The sequence below is a fragment of the Neolamprologus multifasciatus genome, chromosome 17, assembly GCF_963576455.1.
Source record: "Neolamprologus multifasciatus chromosome 17, fNeoMul1.2, whole genome shotgun sequence".
Classification (NCBI taxonomy): Eukaryota; Metazoa; Chordata; class Actinopteri; order Cichliformes; family Cichlidae; genus Neolamprologus; species Neolamprologus multifasciatus.
Genome location: NC_140455.1, coordinates 19,866,508 through 19,882,500, shown reverse-complemented (window position 1 = coordinate 19,882,500; position 15,993 = coordinate 19,866,508). Strand labels below are relative to the sequence as shown.

The following is a 15,993-nucleotide window of genomic DNA, read 5'->3' as shown; positions in this document are numbered from 1 at the left end:
ACTAAATGATGTGGAAAATATAAAGTGAAAAAGAGAAGATTTCTTCCCTCTGATCAGGGCAGCTCTGTCCACAATAATCCATCAGATCCGGTTCGGTGTTTCCTTGTGGAAACATCGAACAAAACTTTGTTGTCTGTAGTTAGCATTACATACTGTCAGTAAGAAAAAATGATATCAAGAAAAGTTGCAATAATCTATGCAAAAAAAATCAACAGAATAAATATTTAAGATTAAGTTTAGAGGTTTTATTCAATTTACCAATTTAGATCATTTCATTCAAGATCGTGAAGGTAAAACATGCTTTAGAACAGGACAGGTCACCAATCTGTAGCAGGTCAACCACACAGAGACTGAACCATTCACACCTACACCGATTAACCAAACTCCACTAAACCTCAAGTGGGGAAAAGAGTGAGTTTTTCCACCTTGAGCTGGTACAGTTTTCTTGCAAGACGTTTCTATAGCAGTGATATCACAATATGACCCTACTGTGCATTTCGAAGCCTCAGCGTTAGTGTTTATTATTTTTTTAAAGCCAGAATTGAGCGTTGGGTGCCAAGTTATCAGCTGAGGCTTCGAAAGCTCGATCAGCAAGGTGGACCCACAAACTCTGTGGACACAGACGCCTGCTATTTAGTACTAAATGGCACTTCTGCTTGCATTCATTCTTTGTTTTGTGGCTGTTTTCAGAAACTGAAGGCCAGAGCCAGAGGAATATCCCCCGACATCCGGCAGATCGACCTGGATGTGAACCGAACCTACAGGGACCACATCATGTTCATGCATCGCTATGATGTCAAGTGGGTACTTTCACATTTTACTGCATCTAAGCAACCATCTGCAAGTTCATTGCACACAGCTGCAGTAAAGTTGGTTGTGTTGCTTATTTAAAGCAGCTTTGCATTTTTGAGCTTAAAAGTTTCCTGTGTGCCTTTTAAGGACTTATATGACAGCCTTTCAGTTCCTGAGTAATTCAATTTACATAACCTTGTACATAAATGTGCCTGCATGGGGGAAGATACAACGAGCCTTCACTTCACTGTCAGAAAGCCCAAGAACAATGACTGCTCTTGCTATTTGACTCGTAATCTCAGTAAAAGTAACAAGAGCACAAACACAACGGGAGTCAGTAATCATCTGCAGATATGCATGCATTTTCACTCTCTGCGAGGAGAAGGCGGCTTCTCCAGTGTGGAAGTGAGAGATCTCACGTCCCCTTTCTGCTCTGCCTTCCGCTTTGTTGCGTGACTCTGAGGAAAGACCTGTACCCATTAACGCCGTTTTGCCTTTTCACACTGCTTTTCTGATATTTGGAAGAGCATTCAGGCTTTGCAGCGACACAATTCAGCATCAAGGCTGGTGCGCAGCTCCAGGCCACATGCATGCATCTTAACTTGAAGCCAAAGACGCCACTGAAGTGTGTTTATTAAAGTTTTTGTATGAACTGTGGTTTGTTTGTGCTTTCAGGCAGCAGGCGCTCTTCCACGTCCTCACAGCCTACTCCATGTACAACACGGTGAGTCATCCAAGCTCGCTTTTAGCGTCCTGAAGACTTTGAGTTGTAACATTTTCACTGAATTCAATAAAGGTGCACACGAAGGCACCAATCTAATATTTTGTTATTGTAGCAATATTGGTAACACTTTCTATTACAGCTAGGTAAAACCTGGTATGTCAGTGGGGCCCATATGAAGTACTTGCTGATATAACTGCATTTATATTGGCTGATATATAGAAATGTAAAAAGTAAACAAGAAACGAGAGAAACACCCTTCAGCCAGTGTTGCATAGTTTGTCCACCAGAGGGCACTCTGCAACTTCCCCTGTTTGGAACGCCACAAATACAACAAGCAGCTAGTCCGAGCAGACTCGGGGCGAGTGTGAGCGACAATGAAACGCTTATTTTTAAACTGCAGGCTACAAATGTTTCAGGAGAAAATAAATATATATCAGCTGATAGATTTGATTTTTAAATTACCAAGCTTCAGTGTCAGTCTTAAAAATCGGTCTGGCTCTAATAATAAAACTGTAATAGTCTATTAACAATGTGAAAATAACACGAATGAAGTAAATAGCTTGATATTACCAAAAGAAGTAACAACAATCTTTTCTTTTTTAATAAAAGTGCTAAAAAGATAAAACCATTTAGTAACAGTAGGTAACCTACTAAACTACTAACCTAATAACAATAAAATGGTAATACTTGTGTAGTACCTGGAGTAAAAACTGTAGTCTAGTGAGATTATTGGGGTAAAAAAAACAATATTAAGTTAACAAAGTTTGATTGTGACATCGACATCGCCTTCAAAATTCACATTAAATTTACCGTACTGCAATGTTGAAATCATTTCCCTCTGATGTTTCAAATAAGTCTTTCTTTAAAAAGATAATTATTGATTATTATTCAACTTTATCAACTCACTATGAAGTAGGGAAGAAGTACAGTAACTCTAGTTTTACCTTCGTGCTGTGAATTCTTTCAGAGTTACAACCTCCTGAAACACATAGAGGTGAACTAAGCTAAGAGTTTTTTTCCAACACTTTTGATCCCTCATATTTCAGAGGTAGAGGACATATAGATGTCAGATGTGAAATATATAATTGGGCAATGTTTAAAGGAAAAATGAAAACCATTCCAAGTGTCCCAGTATCACAATATCACTGTGAACCCTGACACCCGCAATTTGCCATTCGATTCAACATAATAAAATAATATATGTCTAATGGTGATAAGAGTGGTGTTAGTTTGTGTGTAATAATAATGAAGCAGGGCTCAAAAATGCTGAACTACAGATTTATTGTTAGGTAACTGTATTGTTACCAAAGTATTTCTATAATGGATGGAGATGACTTATCTGCACTTACAGATATTACTTTATCAAAGTTTGTATATCCTTTAATAATTATCTCACTATAAACTATCTCAGTGTTTCACCTCAAATAAAGGAACTGTATGTAAATTAAGTTACAAAAGTAAAGCAAAGAATGGCTGCATTGTTGTTTCCCCTCAGCTGATTGATGTGTGTTTGCAGGAGGTGGGCTACTGCCAGGGCATGAGTCAGATCACAGCTCTGCTGCTGATCTACATGAATGAAGAGGACGCCTTCTGGGCTCTCGTCAAACTGCTGTCTGGGCAGAAGCACGCCATGCACGGTAACGTGCGCACCCCACTAATGGTTAAACTAAACAAGAACTGTAACTGTAACTGAATGTGCAAAAAAAAAAAAAGAAAAAGAGGAAGTTTCTTGCACATGATGTGCAGACTGCTTGTACTGAATTCAGTGTGCACAGCTCCTGCAGCCTGAGTGTTGTATGCTGACTCCTTAAAGTGGAGTTCAGATGTCAAACTACAAAAATCCTCGGCATAGACAAACTTTGATTGTCCGTTGCACTTTGTGTAATCACCACGTTTGAATTTACTGGCCTAAAATTGCTGTCACAGAGGATTCGGATCATCTGCCAAGTTCTTCTTTAAAAAAACATGCCTGGCCTTTTCCTGTTTCCACAGAGCTACTCAGAAGGTGACAAACCATCTGTTATGTCAGGTTAAGGCACGAATCTTCTGACCACAGCTGCCAGATTTGCATTTTTGACATTTAGAGTGTTTAACTGACTCTGGTCTCTGCACTGAAATGACCTTGAGCGACTCTGGACCTCCTCCAGTCTTATCAAGCGTTAAGCGATAAAATTATCAGCTAAAGGCATCATTGAGGAAGCACTCAGGACAAATTAGCAGCACGCATGCTGCTGCAGTGAGCTCATGAATCTAACTTTAAACATCTGGACACACAGATGTGTAAGTTTACATACAGAGTTTAAGGGATTATCATCATTACGGCTCTTTTCTCCACACCTTCAGGGTTTTTTGTCCCTGGTTTCCCGAAGCTGATGCGTTTCCAGGAGCACCACGACCGCATCCTCAAGAAGATGATGCCCAAACTGAAACAGCACCTGGTGAGAAACACGAGACCTGTGTGACAATTAATAATGAAGCAAGTGCTGCATAACGTACCAGCCAGTCATAGTGCCAGAAATGAAACCTTTAATCCCTCAGAGGTGGCTGCTTAATCCTCACTCTGTCACCATTTTCTGTTTGCTGCAGGACAACCAAGAGGTGTTCACCAATCTCTACACCATGAAGTGGTTCTTCCAGTGCTTTCTGGACAGAGTGAGTGCAGTTACAAGCAAGATATGATCTCACAACCTTCAAAAGGATCTATGAAGACATGTAGAACAGCAGCAACGTAACTTGGTTAACTCATAAGCTGGGTATTTCCATCATAAGGTGGTTGGCACCTGTACGCGTGAAGGGTTTCATGACTCCCAGCCTCAGGGCTTTATAAGCTAGTGTGCTCCTGATGCCAAGCCTGGATAATTGTGAATCCATCCATCCAAGGTGCTTTATGCTGCAGAGAGAAACCCAACAATCAGTAACTGAAGTTATTGAATAATTTTTTATTATTAACAACCAATGATGTGATTTCTCTACTTGGTTTCAGCCAATAAGCTGCTCCAATTCAATGATTAAAACCAACCAACCCAACACGTTTCTGGCCTCACAGCCCGTAAACAGCTTTTAATCGCCAGGAATGTGAGAGGATTAGGAGCCTGTCAGTGGTGGATTTTTACTTTATTTGTATTTATAAAGCACCTTTAAAACCCAACACTTTCAAACAAAGTTACAAAGCTCTGAACAGTAATGAAAGCAACAAATATGAAAAGTTACAAATGAATATATTGGATATTAAAGAGGATAAAAGGATCAGCAGTCATGGCAAACCACATGATATAAATATGTTTTTAAAAGAGTTCCAAAAGTTGCAAAGACTCAATCGCCTTTAGTGACTAAACAAGCGAATGACTAACGAGACCATGCCGGGAGATTTTCCCACTCCTTTTCAACAAGAAAGCTGTGACGACTAATATCACTTCTCTTTTTCCTTTTGACTGGTAATCACAACAAAAAGCAGCACTGTACACTGACCCATCGCTGACTTAGAGTCTGCTGCACGTGCAAAGCTATGGCTGCTTTTGGAGGTTGTAGCATGCATGCAGTATTTAGGATTTTTAAAAGATTACAATTATGTTTTGTGTAAGTTAAAATAATCAGCGCTCCTTTAAAATAATTCCCAGTAAAGTAAGAGGTTAAGTTCGTTTTTTTCACGGCAACTGCTGACAGTCACAAAAATATAGATAAATTGCCTTCTTCAGTAACTTATCGTCTAACTTTTCGTTCTGCTCATGGTCAGACTCCCTTCACACTGACCCTCAGGATCTGGGACATCTATATCTTGGAGGGTGAAAGAGTGCTGCCTGCCATGTCCTACACGCTCCTCAAACTGCACAAGAGTAAGACTGTTTCCTCCACAAACTGAAACCAGCTGATTTCACCCCTCACAACACTTCTCATCAGTATGTGTGTGTTTGCAGAGCACCTGATGAAGCTGTCCATGGAGGAGCTGGTGGAGTTTCTGCAGGTGTCTTTATCCAAAGATTTCTTCTACGAGGACGACGTTGTGATCGAGCAGCTGCAGGCGTCCATGACAGAGCTCAGGAGGGCGAAGCTGGAGCTGCCCGCACCAGGTACTTCTGCACCAAACAATCCATTTTCTATAAATTATCAAAAAGTCTGCTCTTCTCAAGTAAATCAATCTCCAGTTGGTTTTAAACTTGGGTTGGAGAGTGACAAAAGTTCCTCTATGCACAAACGACTCCAGAAACCTCACCTCCAATTGCCTTTTTAGTGCAAATGTGACAAACAAATCCAAGCCAAATGTCAGATTTTATGCTTTTATTCTTGAGGATATCGCTGTACACTCAATCTATGATCTACTTCATTTGTTGGTTAGGAGAAAAAGCAATTTAGTTCTATAAATTTGGAAATAGAAACGAATCAAAGAATCAGCGTACATCCAAGCTGGTACTAACGTGGCTCTATCCATACATGAAGATCCTCTGAAGGTCCACCTGAAGTCCACAAGATGAGTGAGCTACCACTAAGAAAGGGAAAATAACAACTACACAAAAATAGACACATTAGTCAGAGTTAGTCGGTGCCCTGACAAACAAACTAACTGGTGTCTATGTAGGTTCTCACTCGGCCTGGGCTCTGTACTACTAAGCAAGCTTAACATATCCAGGGTTTCTTTCCCTTATCTGGATTTACTTACCCTATAACCCAACTTCAGCCGGGATAAGTGCTCACATTAAGGTTGTTCTAACCTAAGTTAACCCCTACACATGCAATGTAAGCTCAAACTGCGCTATAAAATACGTAATTTATTAAATTAGAGTTAAAAGTTTTTATTCTCAGTTTAGTTTTTATTCTACTCAAAAAGCTTTTATGGTTTTAACTTGGTCATTCATCAGTGCTTTACCCTACCACACCTGCAGGGGTAAATACCTCAAAAACACTGGTACAGTCAGTTGCAATCAGCCAGCTCTTTTATTGTGATCATGTGACCAACAGCCAGCTCCCCTACTGTAGGTAGAGGGCGTTGTGACCAGCCAGGTCTGACCCAGCTCAACTTCGGTCCCGCCTGGCTGCAGTGCGAACATCAAACATACGTGTTCACAACAAAGTCAAACACCGGTCCAGATGTGCCAGCTGACTGTGCTTTTCGAATCCTGCTCTGTCTCCTCATTAATCTGCCTTCTCTCCCCTCTTCTTTCAAACAATGTAAGCCAACAACAACAAAAGTGTGGCTGTGAGCGGCGGCCACATTCCCTCCTACAACAGCAACCGGTGGGCTATCCTGACTGGTCCTTCGTTCTCCATGTCTCTGTCCATCTGTCCCACAGTCAGTCCGTCCTGTCTGTCGCCTGTCTGTCCCGCAGCACTTGGGTTTATTTTTCTTTGTTTCTGTCACAAACTGATCTTCCAGCATAATATTTCAGACTTGCTTTGCTGCTTATTTGGAGTCCTTCAATGGTTAGCTCATCTCTTACCTTTAGTTTTTGATCCTACTCCTTTTTGTTTTGACTACAATGTGGCTGCAGATGTAAAATTGATGATATAAGGCGCCCTCTGGTGGGAAACTAAAAGTATTGCATGACTCTGTGTGGAGAACTAGTTTTTAGAGACAAAATTCCTCATCTTCTAAATTAACCTTGCATTTGTGCTAATGTTACTTAAAGGCACCGCCGTAAATTTAGATAAAGGTCCTTAATGCATCTACACCTGTCTTCACAGTCTTTTCCAGGTTCCTGTGTGGTTGCTTTCCTTCTGCGTTACACTATATAAACCTCTATAACAGCAGCTGTAGCTGAAGGAGGAAGGGCTTTCCTTTCTTCCAGAGCCCACACAACTTTAATAGTAGTCTGTTCGCTTTCCTGCCTGCTGACAAGATAATGGGCCTTTTTTGAACACTGGAGGCTTTTGTTAAACTTATGTTTTAACAGCTATCTGCTGCCACGTGTGCTGGTGTGCAGCAGGGCTATTTTAATCTGCATCCTTGTGTCTGAATAGGCTGAACTGTGAGATTTGACAGTTTTGTGATTCTGAGTGTTTACTTGGCTTAATTTAAGTTTTTTTTAATCACCACAGCATGTAATTTACTCGGTACTCTGAGTTCTTTATTGTTTCCAACAACTGCAGAAATGGCATTTAATCCAGAGGTGTTGACTTCAAAGAGCAATTTTATTTGCCTCTGACCTGTCAGCAGGTGAGGTGAAAAGACTCTACAGCAGCATTTCTACAGTCATGCTGGAAAAACAATCGCTCACTACACTGGCATCACTTTCTGTTTGCATCACACAAGTTAAAGGACACTTAAAACAAAATCTGAACAACTGCAGGCCTTACTTACTTCAGTTAAGATTCAAAACCCTGAAGAAGAATCTCCAGCCATCAGTTTGTGTCCTGAAGCACTTTGGACCTGGAGCAGGACTGTGATTGAATGGCTCAAAAAAACTAAATGAAGGCTTTGGAGTGGCCGGGTCAAAGCTTAAACTCAAATCTGATTGATGTGCTTTGACCTTAAACAGGCTGTTTGTGCTGGAAAACCCTCCAGTGTGGCTGAATTAAAACAATTCTGCAAAGAAAAGTGGGCCCAAATTCCTCCACAGCAATGTGAAACACACGTAGTCAGTAATTGCAAAAGTTTGATTGCAGTTGCTACCAAGGGTGGCACAAGCAGTTATTAGGGTTAAGGGCTTATAACGTCTTTTCTCCTTAATAAATGCAAAACTGCGTTTTGTATTCTTCCCTTATCTTTGTCTTATATTGATATTTGTTCCAATATCAGAAATATGTAAGTGTGATAAATATGCAAAAAACTACAAAATTAATAAGGGGCAAACACTTTTTCACAGCACTGTATAAATCTCTTGATTGAGGGCTGTAGTCTTGCAGTAGCAGAAGAAACACAAGTTTGATTTGTATTTTGTTATCTAATAAAACGCACGAATGAAAAAGATGATTGTGTTTTGGCTCGGCTAATAAACGTGAATGGAAATGAACGAAGAAAACAAAACAGAAAAGTTGGTTAGGAAAAAAAATTAATCAGTTGAAATTTTTAGAAAATCCCAAGTTTCTATTTCTTTTAATTAAAACAATAAATTCAATAAGGGAAAGACGTTAACGTTGTCCCCCGGTGGGTTTTAAGCAGTTTGTGGTGGAACAAAAGTGACCGAGGTCAGTGGGTAATTTCGTCACGCACACGCTCTTTAGTCTGTGGATGCAGGTCTAATAAGTCGACTTCCTGGATAACTCCCACAGCGCTTCCTCTTCCTCCAGCTGCTGTCGTTCTGACCTGACTCTGGTCATCACTTTTTCCCTTAAAACACCCACATAACCATCACCGTGTGTTCCTGTCAGCTCTGCTCATTTCTTTCAGATGTAAACCAGCAAGTTTGAGTACTAATGTCAAACCTTGTACTGGTTGTAGAAGCTGAGTACTCTCTCTCTCTTTTTATAGTTGTACTTATAAGTCTCAGTGCATTTAAGAAGGTTCATTAATCAAGAAATATTTCTGTATGACCTTTCAAGCCTGGAGCTACTACTGCAGCAGAGTACTGTTTAATGAAATGTAGAAAGACTAATAATTTCAGAGCACGCTCAGTAGAGTGTCTCTTCCTAATTGAGTCTCCCTTGATGGGAATTTATATCAAACATTATTTCTGATGTTTTTTTCCCTATCCGCCTCCCACTCTTTGCCTGTGGATATGTGATTATGTGTCTTCATGAGTGTATTCTCCTTTATTTTGTACTCTCTATGGCAGTGTTGTTGCATGAATTCATGTGCCCGTTTGTGACACGTCATCAGATGTGAACCAGCGCCACACAGTGTGTTCAGTCATCACCGCTCACCTTTGTTTCCTGATGGCGTTCTAATGCATTTACACCTTTTTTTCCCCCTCCGATCTTTTACAGGTAAAGAGGACGAGTTTCCCAAGAAGCCTCTAGGGCAGCTTCCTCCTGAGATAGCCGTAGCAAACCACGTGGCCAACGGTCAAAGCCACGCGGAGCCAGCCGAGCCCCCCAGGGAGCCAAGTCCTCTACCAGACCCCCAGCGGGATGGACGGCCCCCAAGCCGAGCCCACCGGGAATCGCTGGAGAAACGGATCCGTCACCACAAGGGGGACAAAAGGGAAACCCACTCCAGGGGGTCAGGTGAAATCTCAAATGAGACACAAAAGCAATCCACCTCCACCACACCAGAGAGGGGGGTGACACCGCTGTCAGCCCCCAACCCAACACCACAGATGACCGCTGTGGATGGAGGAAAGGCTCACGCCATCGCCAACCACAACTCCAACGCAGCCTCTAGCTCCCGCAGAGACATGCCTGGGCCCCGGTGGGTCAAACCCTCCGAGACAAAGCTAGAAGCTTTGCGGGAAATTCAGATGAGCCGAGGGCCATCGCCAGCTCCTTCCAGCCCAGATGACACCGCTCAGCCTCACCGCCGGCCACGCTCCAAGGGCTTCGCCCCCGGCACCGACCGAGGCTCCAATGCCTCCCAGTATGATAATGTACCAGGGCTGCCGGAGCAGGACTTCGAGATCCTGGAGCTTGAGAAGCCTCCGTCCAGATTGAGGCCCTTTCGTAATGAGATACCCTACAATGTGTCAGCCCTGCATCAGGGCAGCCCGAGCCACGGGTCCAGCCTGTCCGGGAGTGTCGTCTCCATGGCACCCGGGCCCAGAATGGCCAGACAGCCTCTTCCACCTCGTTTTCCTCACAACAGTCCTGTAAATGTTCCGACTGGCTACCCTGACCCAAAGAACCAGTTCCATACCCCACCTCATCAGCACTCCCCAGGCAGGACTACTACTGAGGTCCCCATTCCACATCCCACCCAAAGCGTGGACAACAGACTCTATGCTCTGCCCTCCCGATATCCTGCACCGCCCAGTGCATTGTATGGAGAACGAGCGTATGCCACCACCCAGCGACAGCCCAACAGCTTCTCCCCAGACAAGACCCTCATGAATAACACCTTCGCCACCTACCGCAGGCAGCCGACGCACAGCTGCGCCCGCAATCCTCGGAACCCCAGGCCTCCCCCGGAGCTGGACAACCAAGGGAGCTCCACCCCCATCTATCTGCAACAGCTCACCTCCACAGCACAGGTCTACAGGTTCGAAGGACACCAGCGGGGTGATCCAAACACGCACTACCTGCCAGCTCAGCAGGGTGTAGATGGGCTCCAGTGGGAGCCAACAGAGGAGTTGCCCCCTACATCCCCAGGTGGGATGCCTCGCTCGCCCAGCTTCCAGAAGGCACAGATGTCGCCCCTCGCAGAATTCACCTTCCCCGACAACCCGGACACCCTGCGTCAGTACCGACCGCAACTCCAAGAGCAGCAGCAGCCTGTGTTACGGCAACAGCTTCCCCAGCTGTTTGGAGGACCACACTACAGGCACGCACAGGAGGCGTTTGCCATGCAGGAGTCCATGCTGCTGTGACAGGACGATATGACGAGACACTGTAAAAACGAAAAGAAAACTGAGGCGTAGTCACCAACACTGTGGTAAAGACGACCAGTAGTCCTAGCTTTGTCAGGAACCGGCTTCTACTTTGGTTCTGTTGTCGTTCATGTGTGAAGTACTGACCTCCTGACTGTCACGCTGCATCGTAACGTTGCAGGACCCACCAGCCGCTGTTTTTACTGATCACTTTAAAAAAAAAAAGATTAAAAAGACTGACTGAAGATTTAATTTTATTTTTGGATGTAAATCATTAACAAGAGGTGACAAAATATAAATATATCTTTTAGAGTCTGATATGTACAGAAGATTTTTTTTTTTTTGAGTTATCGGTAACAGGGGAATTTTCTCCTGAGAGCCGATTTATTTTCCATCTTTATTTTTTTATATCTTACTCTCCAGATATGTACCGTAGAGATCAATTAACTCTATATGCTTGTGAATGTTATTTTTAAAGAACTATGACCAATGGTAGAATTAGCAAACAGTGCTACACGGGTTACCGTATGTCTTGATTTCCATTTAAAAAATTTAAGCAGGTTTTGTTAAAAATGTTTAGAACCATGCTTTCTTTAGTTTTTGTCCATTACTAATAGTTTGTTTTTGCATTACTTCAGGCCAGTCTTGTTTTTAATTAATTTCAACTGGGCGGCTCAACATATAGACAGCTGATTTTTGAGGGCTAATATATACTTTTTAAAAAAAAATAAAAAATTATGGCTTTAAGTTATCTTGATTGTTATGTAACCATTGATAACACTTTTTTTTTTATTGCTGTGACATAGTTATCACATCTCGAGCACATGGAGTCCGAGATGGTTTTAAACTACTTTCAGTACAAGGTTGCTTAACTTCATTATGTTTTACTATTCTCAACAATGTCACATCCACTGGCATACAGTCATCTGGCGCACACGCACGTCACACATGTGAGTCGCATTTTTACCCACCTACTTTTCATACTCTGATGTAGATGCAAGTACTTTCAAACAGTACTAAAATGTTCTTTACATCCCCTCAGTCATCTTTGGGTTTTGTTTTAGTTGTGAAACAACTAATTGCAGTTCATTCTGATACTTTGCTTAATAAAAAGAGGTGAGGTGAAAATGAACCTTGAAATTTGTTTGTGGTTTTTTAAAATCAGTTCATAAAAAAGGGGGGGGGGTGATATCGGGTGTTTTTATATATATTAGGATGCAGTGCATGGAGAAACACTGTACATTGTAAATGAGTTTCCAGTGTTGCGAAAGCTTCCAAACCACCACAATTCCTGGATAATGGGATTTCTTGTGCACTCCAAAGGGGCCACGGGTTTTACTTCTATGACTTTAATGAATATTTTTGTTTAGCAATCAGCAGTAAAAGGAAAATGCATAGGCTTTTGTCACGTAACGGTCACATATTGTTGTCTTTATTGTATACAGCATTCAATTAGCAAAAAGCCAAATGTGAGCAATGGCAAACCCTGAAAATATAAACTGTAATTTTAATTCTGGAGCCACTTCAATGCTCTCTCAAGTGCATCTATAAACAATTAAATGCAACATGCAGTGTCGGCACCTTTACGCACTGTGCTCTGCATATGCTCAGCCCTCAGTGACCCTAAAAACTTCCACTTACAGATGATCATGGAATATCTAGGAAGTGAAGCAGTCGGTGAAACCAAATGATCAACTGATTGTTTAAATGATATTTATTTCCCAATTAGCATAATTGACTAATTTCAGCCTTACTTTTAAAGATTTTCTGGCCCTTATGAGCCATTACATTTTTTATTACTGGAAAGACGGGTGGTGGTGTATGTCTCCTGACATTTTATAAACTGTTTAGTCAAGACTGACTCAGGAAGAATGGAAGTAGTTTATTGCGTCCCTTTTCTAATCAAAGCCAACAAGAAAATGAACATCAAATACAGAAATAAATAACATGTTGCTGAAGACTTTGTAATAAGAGCTGGTAGGCTGCCTAACATCGGCATTCAGCAGCTTGCTTCCACGCTGTTGTTTTGCATCTTTCTGGATAAATTAGCAGGAGACAGCTTCTGAGCTTTGCTGGATAAGCAAAGGATGCTTGGCAGGGCTGTGAAGGTTTGTGCAAACGGTTAACAAATCCGTGGTAGGAGAAGCTGAAAGAGACACCTGTGATCACCGGGATGTTGCTTTGAATCCAGAACATCTTAAAGCTCAGTCATGTTATTTCAATCCGTGGTTGGAAGCAGATAAATCTGTGAGGAGAGCTCAGAATATTTTATGGAAAATTCTGGATTGATCCAAGAAAACCTTAGAATGTGGGGCATGTTTGGTATGTGATATATTTTATACTTTAACATAGCGCTCTGTGCACATGCTCACTCTGCACCACTACCGCACCACTCTGATTACATGCCTCCCGGAAGGCTTAATGGATTAGTCGACCACAGGAAATTATGCCGGTTTTTTTTGTTTGTTTGTTTGTTTTTTCATGTCATCTTGCAAGTAATTCATCAAGCAAATAAGCAACAATATTCAGGTACACGATGCATTCAAAGTAGCTTCAATGTGATGCTTCTTTTGCTGAAAGGTGTACAAAACAGAGAGATTAATAGGTTAGGGAAGCATGACGAAGGTGGCTCTGCTCACCTGGCTGGAACACAGTTGTGATGAAAACATAATCCGTTCTGATTTTTGGTTTAAAACACGCTGGAAGTGATACATTGTTGCGTGTGGTTTGGGGTTTTTTGTTTGTTTTTTGCCTCATGGAGTGAACCTATATACCATTTTTTCCATTTGGCACCAAATACAGAAAAAGGAAACCATCACCCTCAGTCTGAGTGGGTCATTTATCAGCAGAAGTTGGCTAGTTCCCAAGCTGAAGAAGCACTCACAAACCAAACATCTCTTCTGAGAGAAGCCTGGCCTACATCCAGGTAGCAGTACCATTGCTAAAAGTCAACTTTGTTTAGGAAGGTTCCTGAATGAGTGAAGACACCCTAAAGTATCTGCATGTCAGTCATAATCAAAGCTGGTCAAACCGTCAAACCACCTTTAATGAAACACACTTGAATTCTTCGTTTATTCCATCTGCAATACCATCTGGAAATTGGTCATCTTAATGACAATGGCCTCATTTTTCAGCATGACAACAATCCCAAAGACGCAGCAAATGTAGGAAAAGCATAGCTAGAATAGAATGCCATTATTTAGAAAAACACAATGTTTCAGTAACGACTGGACCTAAACATTACTGGAGCAGTGTGTTGTGCCTCCACGTATTTTTATACACGTTTCAGTAAATTACTGCATAAATTTTCCTGTTTTTCTAGCAAAATGTGAAAAGGAAACGAGGGCTTGATGAACACTTTCACACTGTTATGTCTTTATGAAACCAGGCTTTGCTCGTTTAGAGCTGCCTGGGTCAAGTCGCCTAAGCATCACAATTTGGATTAAAGTCACTCAGATGCTCACACTCGCCCATTTCCCCTGCTTCCTCCTTTTTATGTGCTTTTTTAAAAATATATGAGGCTAAGAAAATACCAGAAAAATACACTTCCCATAAAAATTCTCAGATAGCTGAAGCTTCACTTCTAAGATGAACACAATCACACCATCTCATGGCCATCTGGCAAAAATACACACTGACACATTATTGTCAAAGAGACTGCCAGATAAACCCTCGAGTAAGAGAGATTTATGACTTCTTTAACAGAAATTGAGCCAAATGTATAAAGGCCCTCTCTCTGCAGAAGCCTTTTAAAAAGTAAACTATTGTCTCATATCCAAAATATTTTTGCAATTATCCTAAGAATCCAAGACTTTCCAAAGTAGTTTGTTTTTTAAAATGTATTTGTTGTTGTTCATCCAACTAAAAAAAGGCTGTAACAAGAGGTAGATTTAAAATCTTACATTTGAGAAGCCAGAGTTATCTTTTTTGCATAGTAGCATTATAGTATGAAACATACTATAATGCCCATAGCATGTCCGTGTGTGTGTCTTCCTTATCTTCACCAATTCTGATCAACCTTTGGATACAGCACTGTAAGTACCACCACTAAATGAACGTTTAAAAAAAAAAATCAAAAAAATAATTTTTTAACATTATGAAATTCTATTATTCCAACATTAACCAACTTATTTACTGGTGCTTGGGTCAATTTATTTTTATTGCTCCAATTTTAAATGTTCTAGTTCAATTCAATTCAGTAGGTTTTGGCCAGCTAAAGTGCTACAAATGTTTCCAACTTAATTCAACAGCGTTGAGCCAAATTCTTTGATAGTACTATGATGATATTAGAAATCAAGTAAGTCCAAAAATCCTGCTTAAATCTAATAGATAGCAATTTAATGGAATGAAATTCCATTTTAATGAAATTCTTTCCACGATCATTTTAAGTTCATTCAAAGTTATTTTCTTGAGTGTTCAACAAAGTCTACAATTTAAAGATTTACTACATGGAATGAAACTAGTCATGCACATAGCTGCTGATACTGACCAATCGTACCACTCAGCCTCATAATAGATACACCTATGGTATAAATTTCAAAATTCTACATCATCTTGTTCTAAAGTTATCACATTTACAAGATTTTCAGACAACTTGACCCCTGACCTTGAGCCAGAGTTCACTCAGATCTGATTCTTTGCATACACATTCATAAGGCTCACAGAATGACTGTCCAACAGGGGGGAAGAACTTGGACTGCAAATGGATTGTTGTGATTCTCCTAAATTCTGCACTCACCGACATATTGCACCTACTTGAATTCTACAATACATACATACATACTCATATGCAGGACAGGGGCCCCACAGGGAACTGTGCTGGCACCGTTCCTCTTCACCCTCTACACTGCAGACTTCTCCATCAACTCCCCAAACAGCCGCCTACAGAAGTTCTCTGATGACTCTGCCATCACAGGTGAGGACGACTCAGAGTACAGACAGTGGACTCTGGACTTTGTGGACTGGTGCCAGCAGAACCACCTGCTGATCAACGCCGTGGTGGTGGACTTCCGGAGACGCAGACCCACCACACTGACACCGGACAACAGTATTCATGACACACAACGTATAGTTCAATAATGTGTC

The 15,993-nt window shown here is 41.5% G+C and overlaps 1 protein-coding gene and 1 long non-coding RNA gene across 6 annotated transcripts in view; both read left to right on the top strand.

The window, feature by feature from the left end:
- The window catches only part of usp6nl (USP6 N-terminal like), a 101,334-nt gene extending 89,294 nt beyond the window's left edge, over positions 1-12,040 (top strand). For all 5 annotated transcript variants that reach the window (XM_085137382.1, XM_085137381.1, XM_085137379.1 and 2 more), the window contains 8 exons: positions 691-800; positions 1,468-1,516; positions 3,033-3,153; positions 3,860-3,954; positions 4,103-4,168; positions 5,250-5,349; positions 5,431-5,583; positions 9,374-12,040. In XM_085137382.1, coding sequence (XP_084993508.1) covers positions 691-800; positions 1,468-1,516; positions 3,033-3,153; positions 3,860-3,954; positions 4,103-4,168; positions 5,250-5,349; positions 5,431-5,583; positions 9,374-10,908 — 2,229 coding nt within the window. In that variant the 3' untranslated portion in view covers positions 10,909-12,040. The remainder of the gene's footprint in view (positions 1-690; positions 801-1,467; positions 1,517-3,032; positions 3,154-3,859; positions 3,955-4,102; positions 4,169-5,249; positions 5,350-5,430; positions 5,584-9,373) is intronic.
- On the top strand, positions 6,752-8,356 carry LOC146499322 (uncharacterized). Its single transcript, XR_014870114.1, has 2 exons — positions 6,752-7,890; positions 7,946-8,356. It is a non-coding gene; the product is annotated as an uncharacterized LOC146499322 (long non-coding RNA).
- Positions 12,041-15,993: the final 3,953 nt, after the last annotated feature.